The sequence below is a fragment of the Astyanax mexicanus genome, chromosome 20 (genome assembly GCF_023375975.1).
Source record: "Astyanax mexicanus isolate ESR-SI-001 chromosome 20, AstMex3_surface, whole genome shotgun sequence".
In the NCBI taxonomy this organism is placed as follows: domain Eukaryota; kingdom Metazoa; phylum Chordata; class Actinopteri; order Characiformes; family Acestrorhamphidae; genus Astyanax; species Astyanax mexicanus.
The window spans coordinates 26,883,056-26,903,126 of record NC_064427.1 but is presented as its reverse complement, the minus strand read 5'-3'; the positions used below and the strand labels follow the sequence as shown (position 1 = coordinate 26,903,126).

Here is a 20,071-nt window from a genome sequence, read left to right as displayed (position 1 = left end):
CGGTATGATGGTATTTCGGTATACCACGGTATTTAAATATGGTGATGATATTGTACAAAACACGTGTTTTTATCTCCCTGGTGCTCATATTCTAATCCCATACAGAATTCTGCAGTTTCCTCAGGGTTTTCTGTCGTTATTTCGCGGCTAGCTCGAGCGCTGTAAAAATAAGTAATTCTGCAGAGCCTCTCACCATGGTTTCTTCTATGTCCCTATTTTTCATACAGTTGTTTGTGTTTGTAGTGCCATTCACATCTTACATGTTTTCGTTGTATAGTTAAGTTCCTCGTTTGGCAACATGGACCCCTTCGGCACAGGCCAGACCTTGCCACCGCTGCAGCTGCCTCAAGCCACCCCCACAAACAACACCATCACACCGCTGAAGAAACCACCCAAGTGGCTCCGCAGACCAGTAGGATCTTCGTTTGCTGTAAGTTTCACCCTGACTCACCCCTTACACAAGGATTGAATCTGGATTCTGAGTAGTCACATTTATTTAAACTTGTATTATGTTCATTTGTATCTGTTTCCAGTTCGGTGGTAAACTCGTCTCTTGGGAGAATATTAAACCACCACCGCAGCAACCACAGCAGGCCGTGCCCCATGTTGTGAACATCAGCCAGGTAGTCACTGAAACAGACTTCTTAGACCGCTCCAGCCAGCTTCAGTCCACCCTCACTGCAGGAAGCTTCGTGGAATTCTGCCAGATGAAGATTGAAGCTGCTCAGAATGAGTTTGAGAGGACCGTTTGGGCTTTTCTAAAGGTAGGCATTTGATATTAAAATGCTGGTCATAATGGAACGATTAAACATCACATCAGACTGGATGTTCTACTGAGGTTTCCTTATATCCCTGGGGGAATCCTTAGAACCCTTAGTTCATTCCAACACCTCCTGATATCTGAATTTAGGAGTATTCTGTAGCTATTGTGAATCAACAGTGCATGTTGAGACTAGTCTTGCCACTTCATTGTTCTCTATCCTGTTATTTCCCTTTGACCTCCTTTAGGCCCTGTCAAAAAATTCTTTATACCTTTTAACTTTAATTACTATTGTAAGTCGCTTTGTACAAAAGCGTGTACCAAATGTAATGTAAACATTAACATGAGGTAGTATGGTGCCCTGTAATTTTTGCCACGTCCCATGAAAGCTAATCTGCTAGTCTAGAGTATAGTCAAACTCATCCACAATCATTACCATCTACTGTAATCGCTGTCCACTGTAGATGGTAATGCATTCTATGACATATTCCCGGTACATATGAGACACTGTGGATCTGAGTGTTAAATTATCTGCACCCTGCAACATACCACTCAACTCAAACCTCATACAGGTGTGGGCATTCCCAATCCATCATCTGAGGTAATACTGTACTTACTTGTATGATCGGTTTACATACTACTATCCCATGACTTGGCATGTCGGTGTATAGAGAGTAGGCCTGTCATGATAAGATTTTAAGTAATTTTAAGACAATTAAATGCCCCTGATAATGAGAACAGAATAGTATTAAAAAGAAAAGCAATTATACACTTTTTTAAAGAATTTAATTAACCATTTATTATAATTAGTTTGGGAGTTATATACTTACACTTTCTTCACCTACTTTAGTCCACACTGTGTGTATGGAGTCATATATGTCATTATATATGTGAACAAACATACAAATAAACACAATAGACAATATCACGATTATCAAAAATAAAATAAATAAATCCATATTGCAATTATTGTGACAGGATTTATAGAGTATTTTTTGTGACCTGAGATATCTGTGTAAATTCAGACTGTAAGAAAACACAGGATGGTTGTGATCTAATGGAAAATTATAAATAAAAGCAGAATCCTGCATATTACATTTTCACATTTTCCTGATTGGTGGTAGATTGAGTTGTCCTCGTTTATACTGTGGTTTAAAATGTTAACTGTAATTATGTTTTTTTTTAGGTTCAGTTTGAAGATGATGCTCGGGGAAAATACTTGGAGCTTCTCGGGTACAAGAAGGAGGAACTAGCACTGAAGGTGATTCAGTTCTCACATCATCCTCAGCTGGCATCCTGTTTGCTATGTTCAGTATTGTACTCTTCACCACATTTAGTTCTCTAAAAAAATCTGCAGTGAATGGTTGCAGCAGCAGCAGGCTTCAGTGTTGATGTACACTATATTGCCATTCGGGTTTTGTTCTCTTCATTATCTACAAGTGTATACAAAAGCATATAGAACCTAGGCATGCAGAATGCTTCAACAAATATTAGTGAAAGATTTGGATTGCTCTTTAATGTGATAGGACAAATAGGACTACTAAAGATTCCACAGTCAACTGTCAGTGATATTTTAACAAAGAGGAAGAGACTGAGAACAACAGTAACTTGCTCTGTCAGTGTAAAATAACAGAGCTGAGTCAATGGATGAAGAGGTCAATCACTACAGACCTCCAAACTTTATGTGGCTTCAGATTAGCTCAAAACAGATGAGCGTAGAGGTTTAGAGCTTCATGAAATGAGTTTCCATGACCAAACAGCTTCATCCAACCCTCACATCACTCCTTTTGGCAATATATTGTATATATCACAGTTAAAAAAGGGTTTTGTCATCAGTTTGCCATCATGTCAGGCTTTATAAGCCTAGCCTTTAATAATAATAATAAAAAACAGTTGATTAAGTGCATGCACTCGACAGAGACTAGCAGCATCTTCTTTATACATTTTGTTTCTGTGGTTTTCAGATTGCATCAGCATTAGAAGGGAGAGACCACAAGTCAGATGAAGCCAGTGAGGTAAGACTTGGATACGCTAAGACTGATAGATTACTGTTTAACTCACTTTTAATTACAGTTTAATTTAACTTTATTTAAGAATATTTTGCTTTTATATATGGCCTAAAGGACACTTGCTTTAATTAATTGCAGATTACAGATTGTAGATTTTTGATTCTGAGGCATCAGAATGCAGTGGTCACCTAGTTTCCCTTTCCTGTTTTTAGTTTCACAACTTCAGCAGAAGAAGTGAAACTCTCTGCAGATAAAAAGGAAGTTGACATGATAACAAGTGGCGTGCCAAATTGATGCCTCAGTTCTAAAGAAGCTTAAATGTGTTTTTATGACTTATACACTGATTTATACACTGATCTGTCTATATCCATAAGCTTTTAGGGAATTTGCAAAAATAGAGGTAAAATCAATGCAGAATATATATATATATATATATATATATATATATATATACACACACACACACACACACACACACATATATATATATATATATATATATATATATATATATATATATATATATGGATATAATGTAGCACACAGATGAACTTTTAGGCTCTTAATATGCTTTTTTAAAATGTTTTTGTTGGACTTGAATTTGGAAAGTGTTATAATATACTTTGCTTTAGAGTTCATGTTTGTGTTCAGTTCAACACAAATTCTTTGTATGGGAAAATCTTCAACCTGCATGCTTACCTTCATTCAATCTTCAATGGGTGGACAATGTGTCTTTTTTTTATCCAATATTTTTTTATTCTTCTTAATTCTGATCCCTTGCCACAGTATCATTTATCAATTTTGCACATTATTGCATTTGATGATCCATTCTTTTGGTTCTTTTGATTGCTTGTAAAGCCAATTTCTACGAGCAAGTACATCTTATCAATCATCTCATCAATCATCTGCTGATATTGACATTTTGTAATTCCTTAATTTGGAATTGGGTTGTAATCTTTTGCATTTTTAATCATGTGCTCAATTTTGTCTGAATGTCATCACGTTCCGTCCTCACCCTTGGTGTGTATGTGTAGCCTTCCTCTGCTCCTCTCCTCGACCATGATCCTTCTCTTGGCCCAGAACTTGCCCAGTTTCCTGAACCCGAGCTTTCTGCTGGCACCCAGTTTGGGCAACCTTATTATACATTGCATGGGGAACCATTGCTTGACGCTAGTGCCAATCGTCACACCAATGTTCATGACTGTAAAGCTAATTATCAACACATTTCCTCAGCTGATATCACTCCCTTATCTCAATTCCCATCTGCTGATTGGCTACACCAGTCTGGTCAACCCTCTTTGCATCACTTTGCACCTTCCAGTGCTTTACTGCAGCCTGGGTCTGATCTGGCTTGTCCAGCTCTTCAGGCTTTACCTCAGCAGGCCATGCCTCCATTGGTTCCACAAGATTCTAAGACCAGTTCTGTCCCTTCTGTTGACCTTCAACCATCTATCCAATCTACCCAAACTTGTCATAGTAAACCAATGGTAATCCCATCTTGGACCCATAATTATCTTCCTGAATCTGAACCACTTGTTGTAGAACCTCACATTGACCAGCAACAGTCTATACAGTTTGTAGCTCCACCACAACCTGACCCACAAGAACATGTGCCAATGCTTCATCCACAGCCTGTGTCCCTAGAACCTGTACCTGGCTTCTTACCTATAGGCTTACTTGACCCACAGGCTCCTCCCACATTCCCACCTTCCACTGTCACTCAGCAAACCACGCCAGAAATGGACTTGATTCCAGTGGCTGAGCCTCACGCTCTTCCCGAGTTGGACCTCATTCCACCTGTTAACGGTGAGCCAGAACCTGAGCTGGAGCTGAACGCTGTTCCTTTGGATGAAGAGGAGTCCGGAAACGTTGACGTAACTGCTGATGCACCAGAGGAGGAGGCAGCACTGGAGGAGGAGGTACCTTCAGCCGGCCTGCCGTTAGCAAGTCTTCTGTCATAGCATCCCTGTGTGATAGCATTACAGCATTACAGCACACCCCTTTCTGTGTATTTTAAGTTTTGATTTAAGTAGAATTGGTTGTAGGACTAAGATACTAAGATGTAGTCACATCATTATTTTGAGGTTCACACAGGAATGCTTACTTCATGGCATGACTATAGTATGTGGCGTCTCATTAATTTCCGTTTAGTTGACTAGTATTTAGCTAGTATGCTTGTAGCAACGACTAGATATAAAAGTAATGCATGGGGAAAAAATGGGAGTTCAGTTCTGCTGATCCGTGTTTGGTTTGGATCAAGATGTAACATCATATTGATGCTGACAAAGCGATTCTTTGTGTAGATGTTCATCAGTGCATTGCTTGTTGTCTGGTGTGGTCATCATATTTGAATATTCATGCACTTTTGTTTCTTGGTTCATCAGTTTTTTTTATAGGCATTTTCACACCTACTCTTGTAAGTTTTGTTTTTATTCCAGTTTCGTCCTAGTCTCGTTCAAATCTCACACGAGCTCTGGGTGAGTTCGTTTGTGGTGAGAACATGACTAAAGCCCTAACCGGATGAGATTAGTTTCTCAGGGGGTCCTGTGGTAATTTTCTCTTTTATAGGGGGGGTCCTCTGTGATTTTATTCTCATCCAGAACAAACATGTAGTCTTTGTATGAGAAAATTACAGGCTGAAGTACCTACTGTTTTTCAGTGAACTCCGTGGTTGTAAGGTAATTTTAGTCCCGTCTGGACGCACATCTCTGAATTTCGTCACCTCGCCTTTAATAAAATAGCACCGTAATTACACTTTGGGTGCACGTTTCTACGAAGATCCACAAAAACACAACAGCGAGTGAAAATAGAGAAGCTACTGAATGCAATGTCATGTAACAGAGAAAGCCAAAAAACTCACTGGTCCTCCTGTTTTTCAATTGTAGTCCAGATGTAAGAACTTTATCACTGAGTAGCAGTGTGAAATATTTTACACAGACGTCCCCGTGGGAAACTAATCCTGTCCACAGGATTCAAGCAAGACTTAAGCTAGAGGTGACCCAACCATCAGTTATACTCCACGGGTTGGAACCAAACTGCATTCTGCAGGTGTCTGTTAAGCAGATTTAATGGGAGGTATTTTAATGTCCTTGGATTTTTCTTGTGTAAAAACAAATCAAACCATACAGGAAAACACTCCAAGCTTACAAACCCGATTTAACTACTTTTAAACCAGAGCGGTGTGTGTGTAAATTTTCTAATTATTCCTCTTTATTGCGTTTTTTGATATCACTGTTCATCAGTCTTTTTAAAATGTACTTAAAGTTAATGCTAAACATTGCAGTTGACACAATTGGCATGGCATCAAGTTGCAGCTGCTGCATTGATGCTGCATTGCTGAAATTTCTTTAAAAAGAGGCAGATTCTGATTTTCTATGTGTTTGAGGCATGTGCTAGTTTTCACTCCCTAGTGTCGGGGCATTATTAGTGATAGGGTTTTTTTTTTTTTTATAAATAGAGATTGGGTAATTGGCTTTCCAAGTGGGTAGATGATAGGGTAGAATTAGAAATTAGAAATGTATTATATGAAATGCCTTTTACATTTAAAACTTTGTTCCAGTCCCACATAAGACCATGAGCCTGAGCTGAACCATGAGCCAAGACCAACTAGCCAGCTAGCTGACTCAACTATGAAGTGTGCTCCACAAGTGTGACCAATCAGCCAAGAGAGTTCTCTTACATGGTTTGATGGGAGGCATTTCAAATCCCTTGGTGTTTTCTTGTGTGGAAACAGATCAAACACAATTTAGCTGCTTTAAACCAGAGCAAACCCTACTATAGGTGTGAAAATGCTCTAATTAAATGTTAAACGTATTCTTGGCATCAGTGTTAATGTTAAAATCGCAGTGTACACAATGGGCATGGCATCATGGTGCAGCTGCTTTTTGTGGACCCTCAGTGACTGTGAAACCCTTATGCACACACTAGGAGAAAAATGGACCCATGGAAGAAGAGGAGGAGGCTCCAGCAGCTGAAGAGAGCCAAACACTGGAGGAGATCCCTGTTGCTGAAGAGGAACCTGTTGCGGATCAGATCCCTGTACTTGAAGAGACCTCGTCTCCATTCCCAGAAACTGTTAGCAGCAAAGCTAGCCAAGGCAAGTATTTTTTTTAGCTGTTTTAATTAATTTGTTTATATAGTTAAGACTAGCTCCTCTCTAGGGTCTTGGTGCAGTTGTTTTGGTTTGGAACAGCATGATTACTGTATTTCTTGATCAGGTAATGCTACTTCAGCATCAGCAGCCAGAGTCAGAACCAGAGAGCATAGTTGGCCATACTCTCTCTGGGAGAATATATTGTAGATGCCACACTGTCCTCTCATCACTCCTAAAGTGGTGCTGGTCAGCACATGCTGTTGGCTGATTTATTTGAACTGGGGGATGCTGCATTGGTAGCATTTCAAAAAAAGAAGCGGAGTCTGACTCGTGTTTTTAAAAGGCATATGCTATTCTTCATTTACTTAGTGTTGGGGGTATTATTAGTGATGGTGAGTTTATATGAATGGAGATTAGGTATTGGTCGTCTAAGTGGGTAAATAATGGAGTAGAATTAGAAATGCATTACTTTCATTGGCTGCCGGAGCCCTGAGAGAGCACAATTGGCCTTGCTCTCTCTGGGTGAGTAGATGGCACACTTTTCCCTCATGACTCCTAGGGTAATGTCAAAGCTACTCAGCCAATAAAAAAACACGGATTTAATCCAATAAAAAAATGCAGGTTTGACAACACCTTTCACATTTAAAGCTTTTTGTGATCGACACATTCAGGCCATGACATTTTAAAAAAATTATAGCCAGTCTTTTAACAGTAAAGGAAGGTCATGATTTGTTTAACACCATAGTTTGAACATCATGGTTTGGTTCATCTGTCTTGCGGTCCCACTTAATCTCTTTCTTTTTTATGATTATTTCTTTAATACTGCAGATGTAGATAGGCTGATCACCCAAGCGCTGCTTATTGGGGACTTCGAAGCTGCCGTCAACCTCTGCCTTCATGAAAACCGAATGGCAGACAGCATCATCCTGGCCATTGCTGGAGGGCCAGAGCTGCTTGAGAAGACTCAGAAAAAGTACTTGGCCAAGACTCAAAGCAAGATTGGCAAGGTGAGGATTACAGAACACAGAATGTATTCATCTTGGGTTATCTGTAATTTTTTGGTTTTGTCGTTTGTAGCATTTTGATTGTATTCCATTGTGGAATAGTGCTTTGTTATGCTGGGCCTAATCATAATGATTTCTTCTGAATCTGTAGCTCATCAGCGCAGTGGTGATGAAAGACTGGTTGGATATTCTTGAGACGTGTGATCTCCACAACTGGAAGGAGGCTCTGGCTGCAGTCATGACCTACGCCAAGCCAGAGGAGTTCTCCACCCTCTGTGGTGAGTAAGGACTAGAGTGTGGCGTTTTAAACAGGAGTGTGCCACTATGATCAGGAGATCGCCAGTTCGAATCCTGTTCATGTAGCTTGCCATCGGCTGCCGGAGCCCCGAGAGAGCACAATTGGCCTTGCTCTCTCTGGGTGGGTGGATGGTGCTCCTTCCCCACATCACTCCAAAGGGTGATGTCGATCAGCACAAGGCTGATGCCTGTGAGCTGGTGTATCGGAACCGATTCGCTGCGCTTATCTCCGAGTGCTCTGTGCTTTGATGCTACTCGGCAATGCAGAATCAGTAGCAGTTTGAAAAGAGGTGGTGGCTGACTTCAAATGTGTTTTAATTTCTGAGATAATAGTAACCATGTGTTCTATGTGTGTTTAGGGCTGTTGGGCTCCAGGCTGGAGGCTGCTAATGATGCAGAGCTGCAGGCGCAGGCCTGTCTCTGTTACATCTGTGCAGGCAGTATGGAGCAGCTGGTGTCTTGCTGGTCCAAAGGACAGGAATCCTGCAGCCCACTCTCACTGCAGGTGAGACATCCCTGACATCTCACGCCATATGCCCACTTTCACTTTTATGACTCTATTCACATTTATAGTCCCTTTCACCATTTTTGTCCTGCTTTGAAAGCCTGTTAACAAACATTGTTGCAATTACAACAGAATAGAAGGAGAATAATAGTTAAAACACTTCACTTGGCCTTGTTAACAACCTCCCACACAAAGTCTCTTTTTTTTCCCCTAACTGTCTCAAGTGCGCTATAATGTAAAAAGGACCTAGTGATTCTAGTGATTGCCAAATGTCTGCAAGAGCATTCAAAAATCTTTTTAGCTATCTACAGTCTTGTTTGTTGTATTGAACATACAGCCAATTAATATAATATTAACTAAGTTGCCACTAATTAACACCAGATTAAATATATTTATCTCCTTTGGTACCTGTTATGGGGTGGATAAATTAGGAAGTAAGTAAACATTTGGTTTGTATCAGGAAAAAAATATAAGAAAAAGAATCATTTTGACAAGGACCAAAATGTGAACGCTAGACGACTCTTTTTAAAGGAAACGTTTTAAAGGTTTTTTTCTGATATGCAGTCCGAACAAAAAATTCAGATTATGTTTTATACTTTAGATTCTTCTAAGTATGACATGTTTCTTTGAGGACAGATCTGCACACTCTTGGTATTTTAATCTCAGTGTCTTTATGAGTTAGAGTCACCTGAAATAGTTTTCTCAGTGACTTGATAGAGTTCCTGGAGGTGCTGAACAATAGTTGCTGCTTTTCCCCCACACTGTGAAGCTCCAACTCCTCCCAAATCAGGGATCATGGAATTGTGGAGGACAAACACTATTTACTATGTAATTCCATGTTTGTCCCTTCATGTATTAAATATTAATCTGCAGTAATGTAGACAATAAAAAATAACAATATTGAATGAGAATGAGAGACTAGTACTGTATGTTGCAACCACTTGCAACCACTTATTAATCTGACTGATCTCGTACATGCATGCATGATCATTACAGTTGGCAAACCTTTCTGTGCCTCTAACTGATTTCATATACATGTCTCCTTGTATACATATATTTTTAAAACCTGACCTGGTCTGTTTTTCCTTTAGCACCTGGTTGAGAAGGTGGTGGTTCTGAGACAGGCTGTGGAGAAGGCTCAGGGTGGTGTGGCTCCTGCTGTGGGCGCCCTGCTGGCAGAGAAGATGAGTCAGTATGCCGGCCTGCTGGCTTCTCAGGGCAGCCTACAGACTGCCCTCTCCTACCTACCCACCAACACCGAACAGGCAAGCACAGTTAAATTATTCTGCTGAAAATGAATGCGTTAAGCAACACATCATCAACACATCATCACTGTCATGCGGAAACCTCAGGAAGAAACCTGCTTAACTTTTAATGTGTTAATGTAAAAAGATTTTACTTTAAGTTATTTTGAAGAATTTTCTTAGTCCATTTATTTTGAAATAATATAAGAAAAAAATTTAATTCACATTATGTAAAAAAAAAAAAAAAAGAAAGTTAAAAAAAAAAGTAATATTTAAGATGTATATGTTTGACATCTAATTTAACCAGAGAATTTTTTGCAAAATATTACACTGTTTTATAATCATATTCAAGTACATCATTGCAAACTCATGGAAGATTTTGCTATAAAAACTGGGAAGCTTTTTATTCTTTGCTGATGATTTATAAATGCTTTTTATAAATTTGCATTCATTTTTATTATTTAAAACCATTGTCAAAACCATTAGTTCTGTGTTTATAAACTAATTGCCCTTCTTTATTAGTTTTATATACATTTGTGTATATAAGATATACCAATTGTGGACATAGGGCTGGGCGATATTATTCAAATAAATAAGCGATTCTCAATTTAAATTTTTAGTTCTTTTGTGACTTCAGTATTTTATTTGTAAGAAAACAGCACCATTTAAAGTGATGCACATAACATTGTGTGTTATATTAAACATGGTGCAGACGTGATCTATTTCAGTTGAGAAAAAGTGTCAAATATGTGTTGCTGCCACATAAGTGTCCTTTACAGGTTTCTGACAGAAGCATTCTACTAAGATTCCCTGGCAGTTTTTTTATGTAAAGATGTACAGTCTCTATTATACCATTTTGAAAATCGCTTTAAATAAATTAGTTACTTAAAAAGTTATTCGATTGATGAAAATAATTTTTATAACCTCCCAGCCCTATGTGGACTATGTATCTGCCCTAAATAAGATATAGAAATTGGCATTCCAATCTCCAATTGCATTAACATTAGCGAGAGGTTTAGCATTACATTTGTTTAGTATAGTAAATTTATATAGTAAAGTATAATGAATAAAATGCTGACATCCAGACATTTTCTCACATTTCCCAACTTTACATAAACATTATATACATTGAATACATTAACAAAAATGTAAAAAGCCAGATTTAAACACTTGCTTAAGGCAAGTTTATCAATTCTCTGTCGACTCCGATATGATTCAAGCTCACTTATCTAGGCTGGCTTACTGGGTTATTAGCTACTTTGACAGAAACCGTCTGGGTTATATAAATTCTTCTGGTTTTTATGTAAATATTACAGTAGATGTCTGTAGCTGGTGAAATGAACAGTCTTGGCAGCATTGATGTTTTCCTTCATTAGAATTTGGATCATCAGGTTGCTCGGCCTGGCTCTGCACTGCTATTTGAAACCATGAGTAATTGGAGTTGTGTGAACCTGCAGTAGCAGCAGTGGTCTGTATCTGTTTTCATCCAGATCTCGAATGTGTGGATGCTGATGAGGTCTTGTTGTTTGTTGCTATTTTCTCCTGGTGTAGGTTGCAGTGCAGCAGTTGCGTGAACGTCTGAGCAGGGCTCTGGGTCAGCATGCCGCGGTCCAGGCGGCCCCCGCTGCACCAGTGCAGAACAGACAGCCTGTAGCCGTTCCTCAGCAGACCTACCTGCCAGTCCAGCCCCAGCCTCAACAACTGCCCCCTCAGCCCACACCTGCTGCCCCCATACAACAGTATTACCAGCAGGTACTGATCAGTATCACTATATAACTATTGTGTTTGTGTGTATATGTATATATATATATATATATATATATATATACACTCAACAAATACTATCTTTGTCAATTAATATTATTAGAGACAATCAATCACAAACAGGCAGCACCTGTGTTCGCAGGATGTCTTGCATCTTTCGCTGAGCTGTTAGTGTATGTCAAATACAGTGGCTCCTCAGAAGGATGGTCAAAACAACCCAGAGTTTGTTAACTTGGCAAAATGTTAAAAATTTAAACGGGTCATAGAGGCATTTCTAGCAGTCGGTGATCTCTCACCAAGAGGTACACTACCCAAAAGTAGTGTTCTCTGTTTAAAAGAGACTCAGTATCTAATCAGACAACACCTGTCATTTTTGCCTGAGGCCTTACCTCAAGTTTTGCAGAAGTACAGGGTGTATTTTTTTATAATTACTATTGAGTGTATAGTTTGGGTGTTTATTTATTATTGTTTACCTAATTGGCACATTTTACACCATCATATCCGTTTACAGGGACCATAAAAACAAAATTATTTATGCATTGTGTTTGTGAGTCAGTCTTTTATTTCTGGGAAGTGGTAATCCTATCAACTATATTTCTATAGTGATCTTGATTTGCATGCTACATTTACAACTCGGAATGGTGGTATCTGGGGTAACCGGCTCATTTCTTGACTAACACAGTTATGTGGTCCAAGAACATTATGGTGAGGATTGTTTAAAAAAATAAAAATAAAAAAGTCCTGATGTCATTCTCCATTCACCAGTGGTTCTTTTAATAATGAAAACCTCAATTTTACGGAAATTCCTGAAGGACCAATAAAAAATCTTCATTATCCATCAGCAGTCGCAGTGTGTGGGCGTGTGTGTGAGTGTGTATATGTGTCTCTATTGTGTTCAGGCTAGGGCCGCCTCTACTGTCACTTCCTGGAGTGACCAAACCCCAACAGTTCTGCCCAGTGTCCCTCGTCCGCTAGCCCCAGCAAAAGACCTCCAGGTACATACAGAGCTGGGCCCACGCAGCATATACACACACACTAACAAAAATATACACTCATCTTCCCTGGAAACTACAGTGGAGAACCTATGGAGAAGCACACCAAAGAGATAGTACTGTATTTAGTATGGTCAACGAGAGTCAAATCCGAAAGTCTGTATTAAGATTATTCGATCATCTGTTTGCTTGTTTTTATTTTTAATATAGTAGTGTGCTTTCTATGAGTAATAAACACTAATCCACTTACTGACTTTTAAATAAAACAATTGAATTATTGAAACACTTAATAATAATCACTTTTCTTTCACTAATGTAGTAACCGGAGGTCATTATCCTGAACTGGACCAAACTCTTGCATTCCCTTTTTCTTGAATAGTAGCACCAAGTCCCCTAAACCCCTAAACACTAAGCAATGAAGCATGATCCCACCCTGTCCCACTGCCCACTACAAGTGCATGCCTGCTTTTCCTTCCCTAGATATCCAGACTGTCTATCCAGTCTTTTCTTCTGTTAATTTATTCTGCATCAGTACCAGCCGCTGGGTTTTCTGATCTTTTTATTTTTCTCCAGAGAAGTTCTGAGTTCTGTCTGCTCTGCTGTTCTTCTGCATGCTAAACACACTTTCACTCTTCATTAATGTTATATTTATCCAGAGCGATCGATCAGTACCCGACACTTGCACAGGTTCGTTTTTCAGTCCACTGTGCATCGCGTAGAGTGCCTTACGTACGACAAGCTGAGCAAACGATGGATGAATGATGGATGATGCTTTATTACAGCATATACATAAAATCTGCACATGTTTCTGTTGGTATCAAATACTGAAATTACAGTGGATCTAATATAAAGTGATTTTTCACCACCCTGACTCAGTATATAGTTGTAGCGTTTGGTATAATCTGATAAACAGAGCCCTGTCTTACTTGTTGCTATACTTAAAAATCTACTTATTTTTGGTGGCAATGATATATTTAACAATAGTGATAATGATGGTGATTTCCACTCATTTTCAGTGCTTTCTATTAGCCATAAGTAAGTGACATCCTGTGACTTGTGGCCATATCCCCTAGAAGTTAAATGTCCTAGTCAATTCTAGCCAGATGGTCATAATTATTACCACCAAATGTGCTGTTCCCCCAAACTCTGATAATAAATTTACCCTACCATTAGTACATAAATCATTAATCAGCCTCACTCGGACAATAACACCTCACAACTTAAACAGGTGTTGATGTTCCCAAGCCATCCAACGAGTTAACACTTTGTGATCAAATGTCCCATAACATTTAGCATTTGTCAGCCTTGCATTTGAAACTTTATTTTTAATATATTTTATAAATGTTTTAAATTATTCATATTTTGTCTTGCTTTTAATTAATTTATAAAGTATCCTATTACGTTATAAAATGGCATCATTTATACAATGAATAAATAAAATAAATAAATAAAATATAATAAATATTATAAAATAAATATAACAAATAAATAAAATATAAAAAATAAATTAATTTAACAAAATGTTTTAATTGTAGGTGGGCCAAGGCCAGCTGTCTCTTGGGTTCATTCCATGAAGAACTCATAATTTTAATTTCTTGTACTTTGGAATTGTAATTAACTCTCTCTCTCTTTCTCTTGTTCTCTCTCTCTTTCTGTCTTTCATTTTATTCTGTCTTTCTTTCTGTCTTTCTTTCTTTCCTTCTCAGGCTGATCCAGCATCATATGGTTTGCAGTCTCCAGTGAGTGCTAGTCCCACTGCAGCCAATCCATTCATGTACTCCCAGCAGTACCAGAGTAAGTGTTCTAAGACCAGTGAGAGTTCCTACCGGTCAGTCAGTTTCATGCGTGAACACACACACACACACACACACGCCCTTTAATACATAATTAATTTTATTTTCTACCTGTAACATTTCGGAATTCCAAACAATTCAGAATGTTTCTGTATTAAAAACCCTATTTTTAACATATTTTCTTTACCTAACAATGTGATGTGCAAAGGCTTAAAGCTATTAGATACATATATTTAAATATTTTTATTTAGCATGGCTGTTGGCTGTGTAATAGTCCCTGCATGATGTGAAAAACCTGAAAATGGTCAAGTATTAACATTAAATATCGGCGCTAAATGCTAAGGATGGGATAGTGTTCTAAAAATTTATATTATAATTGTTTGTTATTGACCAAAAATAATTTTATAAATGTTGTTTACTGTAAATGAAATAGTCTTAAAAAATGAATGCAATAATATCACCAAATAAAATGTAATATTCATTTTGTTTCAAAAGTGTATTTTTTTAAATAATTACTTTTTTAATTTAGTGTTTTATCATAATGTCAAAAATATTGTTGTTGAAAAATACATTTTAAGCCCATATCGCCCACCCTTACTGTTTAAAGTCCATCAATAGCGTACCATTTAAAACTATCCCATCTCTTCTAATAAACGCTTATAATGCTAGATGTCTCTTACATGTATGAAATAAACATCTTTGCATGTTTATATTGAATGTAAGCTGTTGATCCTGTGTAAAGACTGACTGACCGTGTGACTTCCTTTCAGAATGTGTCTAACTGCATTTGCTTGCTCTCCCTCTCTCTCTCTCTCTGTATGTTGTCTCTGTAAACCTCAGCCTACCCCCAAGTCCAGCAGTTCACACCTGGTGCTGGGGGACCTTCTCTCTATCAACCACTCCAGTACTCCTCTTCTACAGCCTCTGCTCTTCCTCCTCCACCTTCATCCTCTGCGTCTGCTCCTTTCTACCCTTCCCAGTTCATGCATCCTGCTTCATCTCAGCCTGCGCCTCCGGCCTTCCCCGGGCCTCCTCCACTCATGGCGGGCCAGACGGGCCCTTCTGTGCCTCCTCCTCCTCTCTCCTCCTCCTCCTCTACCTTCTCTCCTCCTCCCTTCTCTTCCGGAGTCTCCTTCCAGCACGGCGGGCCGGGTTCACCCACCGCCTACCTTCCACCTCCACCCACTGGAGCCTCAGGTACACAGGCTGAGCCCGCCCTCATCCCCGCCTCACAGAGAACAGGTCTGCACCACAGTGCCCTTTTATTAACTGCCCTTTATCAGCCACAGGCTGATAGAAGTTTTTATAAGTTACTATGTCAATACACACACAACTGCCTTAGCCTGTTATAATATCATTTGATATGCTACCATAATTCAGGGCTCCTGAGTGGGGCTACTGTCTATGTGTGGGCCCAATACTGGTGTTTTTTAGTAAGTAAATTGGCCCAAATTCGGAAGCCGCTTCATTACAAACATATTTATGAAGCTTATTGTCCATTTTATCAGCTCTATTGACCATATAGGAGCAATTTGTTAGAGATTCTTACCTAGTTGGTCCATCTTGTAGATGTAAAGTCAGAGACAGACGCCTACAAGTAGTGGTTAGCTGGATATGTCTGGCTAGTGGAATATTCTCTGTCCAGCGGGGACACTGAGGTGTTTAAAAACTCCAGCAGCACTGCTGCATCTAATCCATTCTTACTGAGCAAAATAAGACACACTACCACCATGCCAGTGCAGTCACTGCAGTGCTGAGAATGAGAATAACCCACCATCAAACAATACATGTTCTGTGTTGGTTCTGTAGGGTCCTAGGGAGAAACAAGAAGGTGGTTTTAATTAAGTGGCAGAATGACATAGAAGTTGTGTGCATTAACAAAGCCTCATTAGATTTCAAATAGAACTTTTGCTACTGGATCTAAAGCTACATCAAACTGTACAGAACCAAGCCTTTAGAATGGCTTTTCTTTTATAATTCAATTCCACACAGACTAACTGTAATACACAACACACGAGAGAACATAAGGGGGCGCTCCAGTTCCACTGCTGTCGGTTTATCTCCAGTCAGCTGAGCAAACAGAAACGGTTAAAGTACAAAACAGCTGCTTAACATGAGGAATATATGATGCCCTCAAATACAGTGTTGAATGCAGTGCTACAAAAAGAGCAGGGAGATAAGTTGACCCCTGATTAAGCATACAATGGGAGGTGGGCAAATAGTGAGTGCTTTATGCGCACTTCATAATCTGATCATAGTTTATCAGGGTATTCAGATCATGGGGAAAAATAGCAGATCGCAAACATTAGCGATATATAATTATATAAATGTACAGATTTTTTTTTAACAAACAGAACTGCAATATAAACAATATGGACATCATCTACATTATGAAGATTTATTTAAATACTTCAGTTTCAGTGTGTTTTGTTGTTTTGTTGCCATTTCATTGGTGATGTGCTAAACAATAGTTACTTATTTAAGGGACCAGTTCAGTTTCACTTGTGCACAAACTGAGAAATCGTTTTGTTAAGTGTATATTAAGGGATTTCTTAGTCAGATTTTTATTTATTTTACTCCGATCTGAGAAATGGGAGCATGCTGTTTACATGATATATGCTTGAATAATCAGATAACTGCAGTAATGTGTTAGTAATCAAATTATGAAGTGCATGTAAACGCATTCCCTGTTTGAACACATTTGCCTTGTATATTTCTTGTATTAAAAATAAAGGCTAATCTGCTAAGTCCAAAGCCAAATGTGCGAATGCAGGTATCCCTTTAAGTAGTTCTGACACAAATTTAGTCATTCATTAACCATGGCCTTCAGCATTGCTGATCTACACTGGTTAACTGGTAATACTGTCAATGGAGTCAAAGGTCCTACAGAAGTAGAAGGAAACTGCAAAATGCTGATTTTAATGGTTAACTGGTTCAAGTTCTTGTGTTTCATTAGTTTTTTAAAAAAATATTGAATAATGTGTTGGAAGAAATTTCTAGAAAGAACAGTGTGATTTTGTTTTATCTACAGGGGGAATCATCCAAGATAGCTGGTTCTTGGAAGGTGAATTACAATAGAGAGCTGTACTATAATGCCATAATAACTATATATATTAACAACTAATGGGGCTGTAATAATACATGTGGTGTCGTAATTCTCATTAATTTGGGTTTTTAATTAATGATTTATAATACTGCTCAATGAATCACATTTTGAATCTAACATAAATAATGTTTTGCTTGATCACAGCATTTCTGATGCTGTGTCAATCAGTTTATCAGCTTATAAATCTGTGAATATAGATTTAGGCTTAACTCTATGTGGGCTAGACTGGAAATCCATCATAAACCAGTTGCCCTAGATTTATCATTGTTGGTGGAAGCTGCAATCATTTAGATGCTGAGTGATCAGCGCTATGCATGATAGGCAATCTAGGTCAGCTATTACTCTGATGAGAATGGAGCGATGGGTGCAGAGTGAGCTATAGGTCACCAGTCAGTTTGCCAGGCTGGAGTGCTTCCATTCTTAGAGCGCTGTGGAAGCTCTCTCTCTTTCTTCTACAGTTTGCCTTGCTTCTAAATTTAGCTTACAGTACATTAGCCATAGTGTGTCAAGTCAGATGAGCTCTTCTGGAAGAGAGCAGCATCGTTTCATTGGAGTGTAAAGATTTATTGTAAAGCAGGCCTTCAAAATTGATTGTTTGATATTGTATGAAATGATATTGAAGGATTTTTTATATACACTGTATGGACAAATGTTTGTGGACACACCTTAAATGAAAACATTCATTTACAACTGATGTTTCAAAATGGTAATATGATGATTAAACATATTGTCGCTATTAAAAAATGAGTGCTGTCAATGGCCCATATTTATCAGACTTCTCAGATTGAAAATGCTGCTCCAGGATCAGTAAGGTCAAATGAACCGTCTATTAGATGGTTGATTAGAGGTAATCTGAGGAGGTTAAAATTTTTACCACAAGATGCTTGATAACTTAGGACCAATGTGATAAATTAGGTGCATGTGATTTGAATATATATATATATATATATATATATATATATATATATATATATATATATATATATATATATTGTGCTCTTTATAATTTTACCAGGTTTGGCCACAAATTTTTACTATAATTTACTCTTTGTACAGTGATGTGTTAATTCTTTAATTTTGTAAATAACTTTTATTAAATGTTTCTGTGTTAACAATAAAATTTAGATTATTTACAATTAATTACAGCTTGATATGTGATTTTAGTTTTTTTTTCTTAATAAGAAAAACTAAGAATTGAGCAAGTGTCCCAATACTTTTGTCCATATAGTGTAATGTCTGGAATGATTTTAATGAAATTCTTTTTTTTGTTTTGTTTTGCTGATGCTTCTATTGGAATTAATAACCTGCCACCTATCAGTGTGGTGGAGTTGTGCGCTAATGAAATGCGCATACGTAATTGACCAGTATGGAATGCTGAATGATGACTAGCCGCTCTTGTGCCAGAGATTGTTCTGTGCTGTTTATTGGTTTAAATAATGAATAATTACATTAATTGTTTTCTGTTCTGCCTCAGGGCCCCAGAATGGATGGAACGATCCTCCAGCTCTTAGCAGAGGCCCCAAGAAGAAGAAGGTGGGTTCTTGCTTTATGCAATGCAGATTTCCTTCCATTTCCTTTACAGATGAAAATCTGGAATACAGAAAAAGTTAAACCATTTTTAAAATACAGATGAATGACTGCAGAGAACATGGTGTTAAACGTAAAGCCACCACAAGTCTAGTGCCTCTGCTGGCTGGTTGCAGTATGATGTGTGTATGTACAGCTCTGGACACAAATGCAATTACTTAAAAATGATGAGTTTTTAGTTTTTAGTTAAGAAGGTTAAGAAAGTTAAGAAGGTTTTATCTCTCCTGTAAAGTTGCTGTAATGTACATACTTGTTTTTCATTGGACAGCTATGATTTAGACTATATTGGCTAATAAGGATTTCTGTTTTTCCAGGTCCCAGAACACTACACTCCTCCTGCTCCCATCACAGCACCCATCTTGGCTCCGCTGGGAGACCCTCAGCAGGCAGCCCCTGCGCAGCCTCCTCAACAGCAACAGCAGCAGCCACAGCTCCCAGGACAGCCGGCTGGAGCTCCTCCACCATTCACCCCCATCCAGCAGCAGCCAATGGTTCCAACGGTCAGAAACCCTGCTATGCCCAGCATGACTATAGAAGGGGCACCTGGTGCTCCCACTGGAGGGGTCATACAGGTATCCAGAACACTTCAAGAACACACACTTAAATTCCAGATTAGAAAGAAATCTTCATTATTTAAATGTAATGTGATGTATTAAAAATTAAGTGTAATGCAGTGAAATAAAGAAAATACCTTCTGAATTTCTTCACCTCAAGCCAGTGCAGTCGCTGCCTTCTGAGAAGATCATGAAGAAGCCCATCCCAGATGAGCATCTCATTCTAAAGACGACGTTTGAGGGTCTGATCCAGAAGTGTTTGGCTGCTGCCACAGATCCGGTAAGTCAGCTTTTGCATCAGCATTGGTTTAGTTTAAATAATATGCCTTTTCATTAGAATGTACTGCCATTTATTAACAATCG

The 20,071-nt window shown here is 38.5% G+C and overlaps 1 protein-coding gene and 1 long non-coding RNA gene across 9 annotated transcripts in view; one reads left to right on the top strand and one right to left on the bottom strand.

Moving 5' to 3' along the window:
• Nucleotides 1-20,071, bottom strand: part of LOC125784859 (uncharacterized) — a 368,340-nt gene that overhangs the window by 37,358 nt on the left and 310,911 nt on the right. The gene's annotated exons all lie outside the window — the stretch shown is intronic.
• sec31a (SEC31 homolog A, COPII coat complex component) overlaps nucleotides 1-20,071 on the top strand; it is a 34,190-nt gene that overhangs the window by 12,147 nt on the left and 1,972 nt on the right. Inside the window, exons 10-27 of one of the 7 annotated variants that reach the window (XM_049468808.1) lie at nucleotides 278-430; nucleotides 534-764; nucleotides 1,947-2,021; nucleotides 2,725-2,775; nucleotides 4,458-4,688; nucleotides 6,697-6,865; nucleotides 7,691-7,869; nucleotides 8,018-8,144; nucleotides 8,523-8,668; nucleotides 9,760-9,933; nucleotides 11,464-11,664; nucleotides 12,576-12,671; nucleotides 14,375-14,462; nucleotides 15,302-15,658; nucleotides 17,493-17,525; nucleotides 19,042-19,100; nucleotides 19,469-19,726; nucleotides 19,869-19,988. In XM_049468808.1, coding sequence (XP_049324765.1) covers nucleotides 278-430; nucleotides 534-764; nucleotides 1,947-2,021; nucleotides 2,725-2,775; nucleotides 4,458-4,688; nucleotides 6,697-6,865; nucleotides 7,691-7,869; nucleotides 8,018-8,144; nucleotides 8,523-8,668; nucleotides 9,760-9,933; nucleotides 11,464-11,664; nucleotides 12,576-12,671; nucleotides 14,375-14,462; nucleotides 15,302-15,658; nucleotides 17,493-17,525; nucleotides 19,042-19,100; nucleotides 19,469-19,726; nucleotides 19,869-19,988 — 2,748 coding nt within the window. Of the gene's footprint in view, nucleotides 1-277; nucleotides 431-533; nucleotides 765-1,946; nucleotides 2,022-2,724; nucleotides 2,776-4,457; nucleotides 4,689-6,696; nucleotides 6,866-7,690; nucleotides 7,870-8,017; nucleotides 8,145-8,522; nucleotides 8,669-9,759; nucleotides 9,934-11,463; nucleotides 11,665-12,575; nucleotides 12,672-14,374; nucleotides 14,463-15,301; nucleotides 15,704-17,492; nucleotides 17,526-19,041; nucleotides 19,101-19,468; nucleotides 19,727-19,868; nucleotides 19,989-20,071 lie in introns of all 7 variants that reach the window. The other 6 variants (XM_007241062.4, XM_049468811.1, XM_049468810.1 and 3 more) reach the window with 6 other exon arrangements.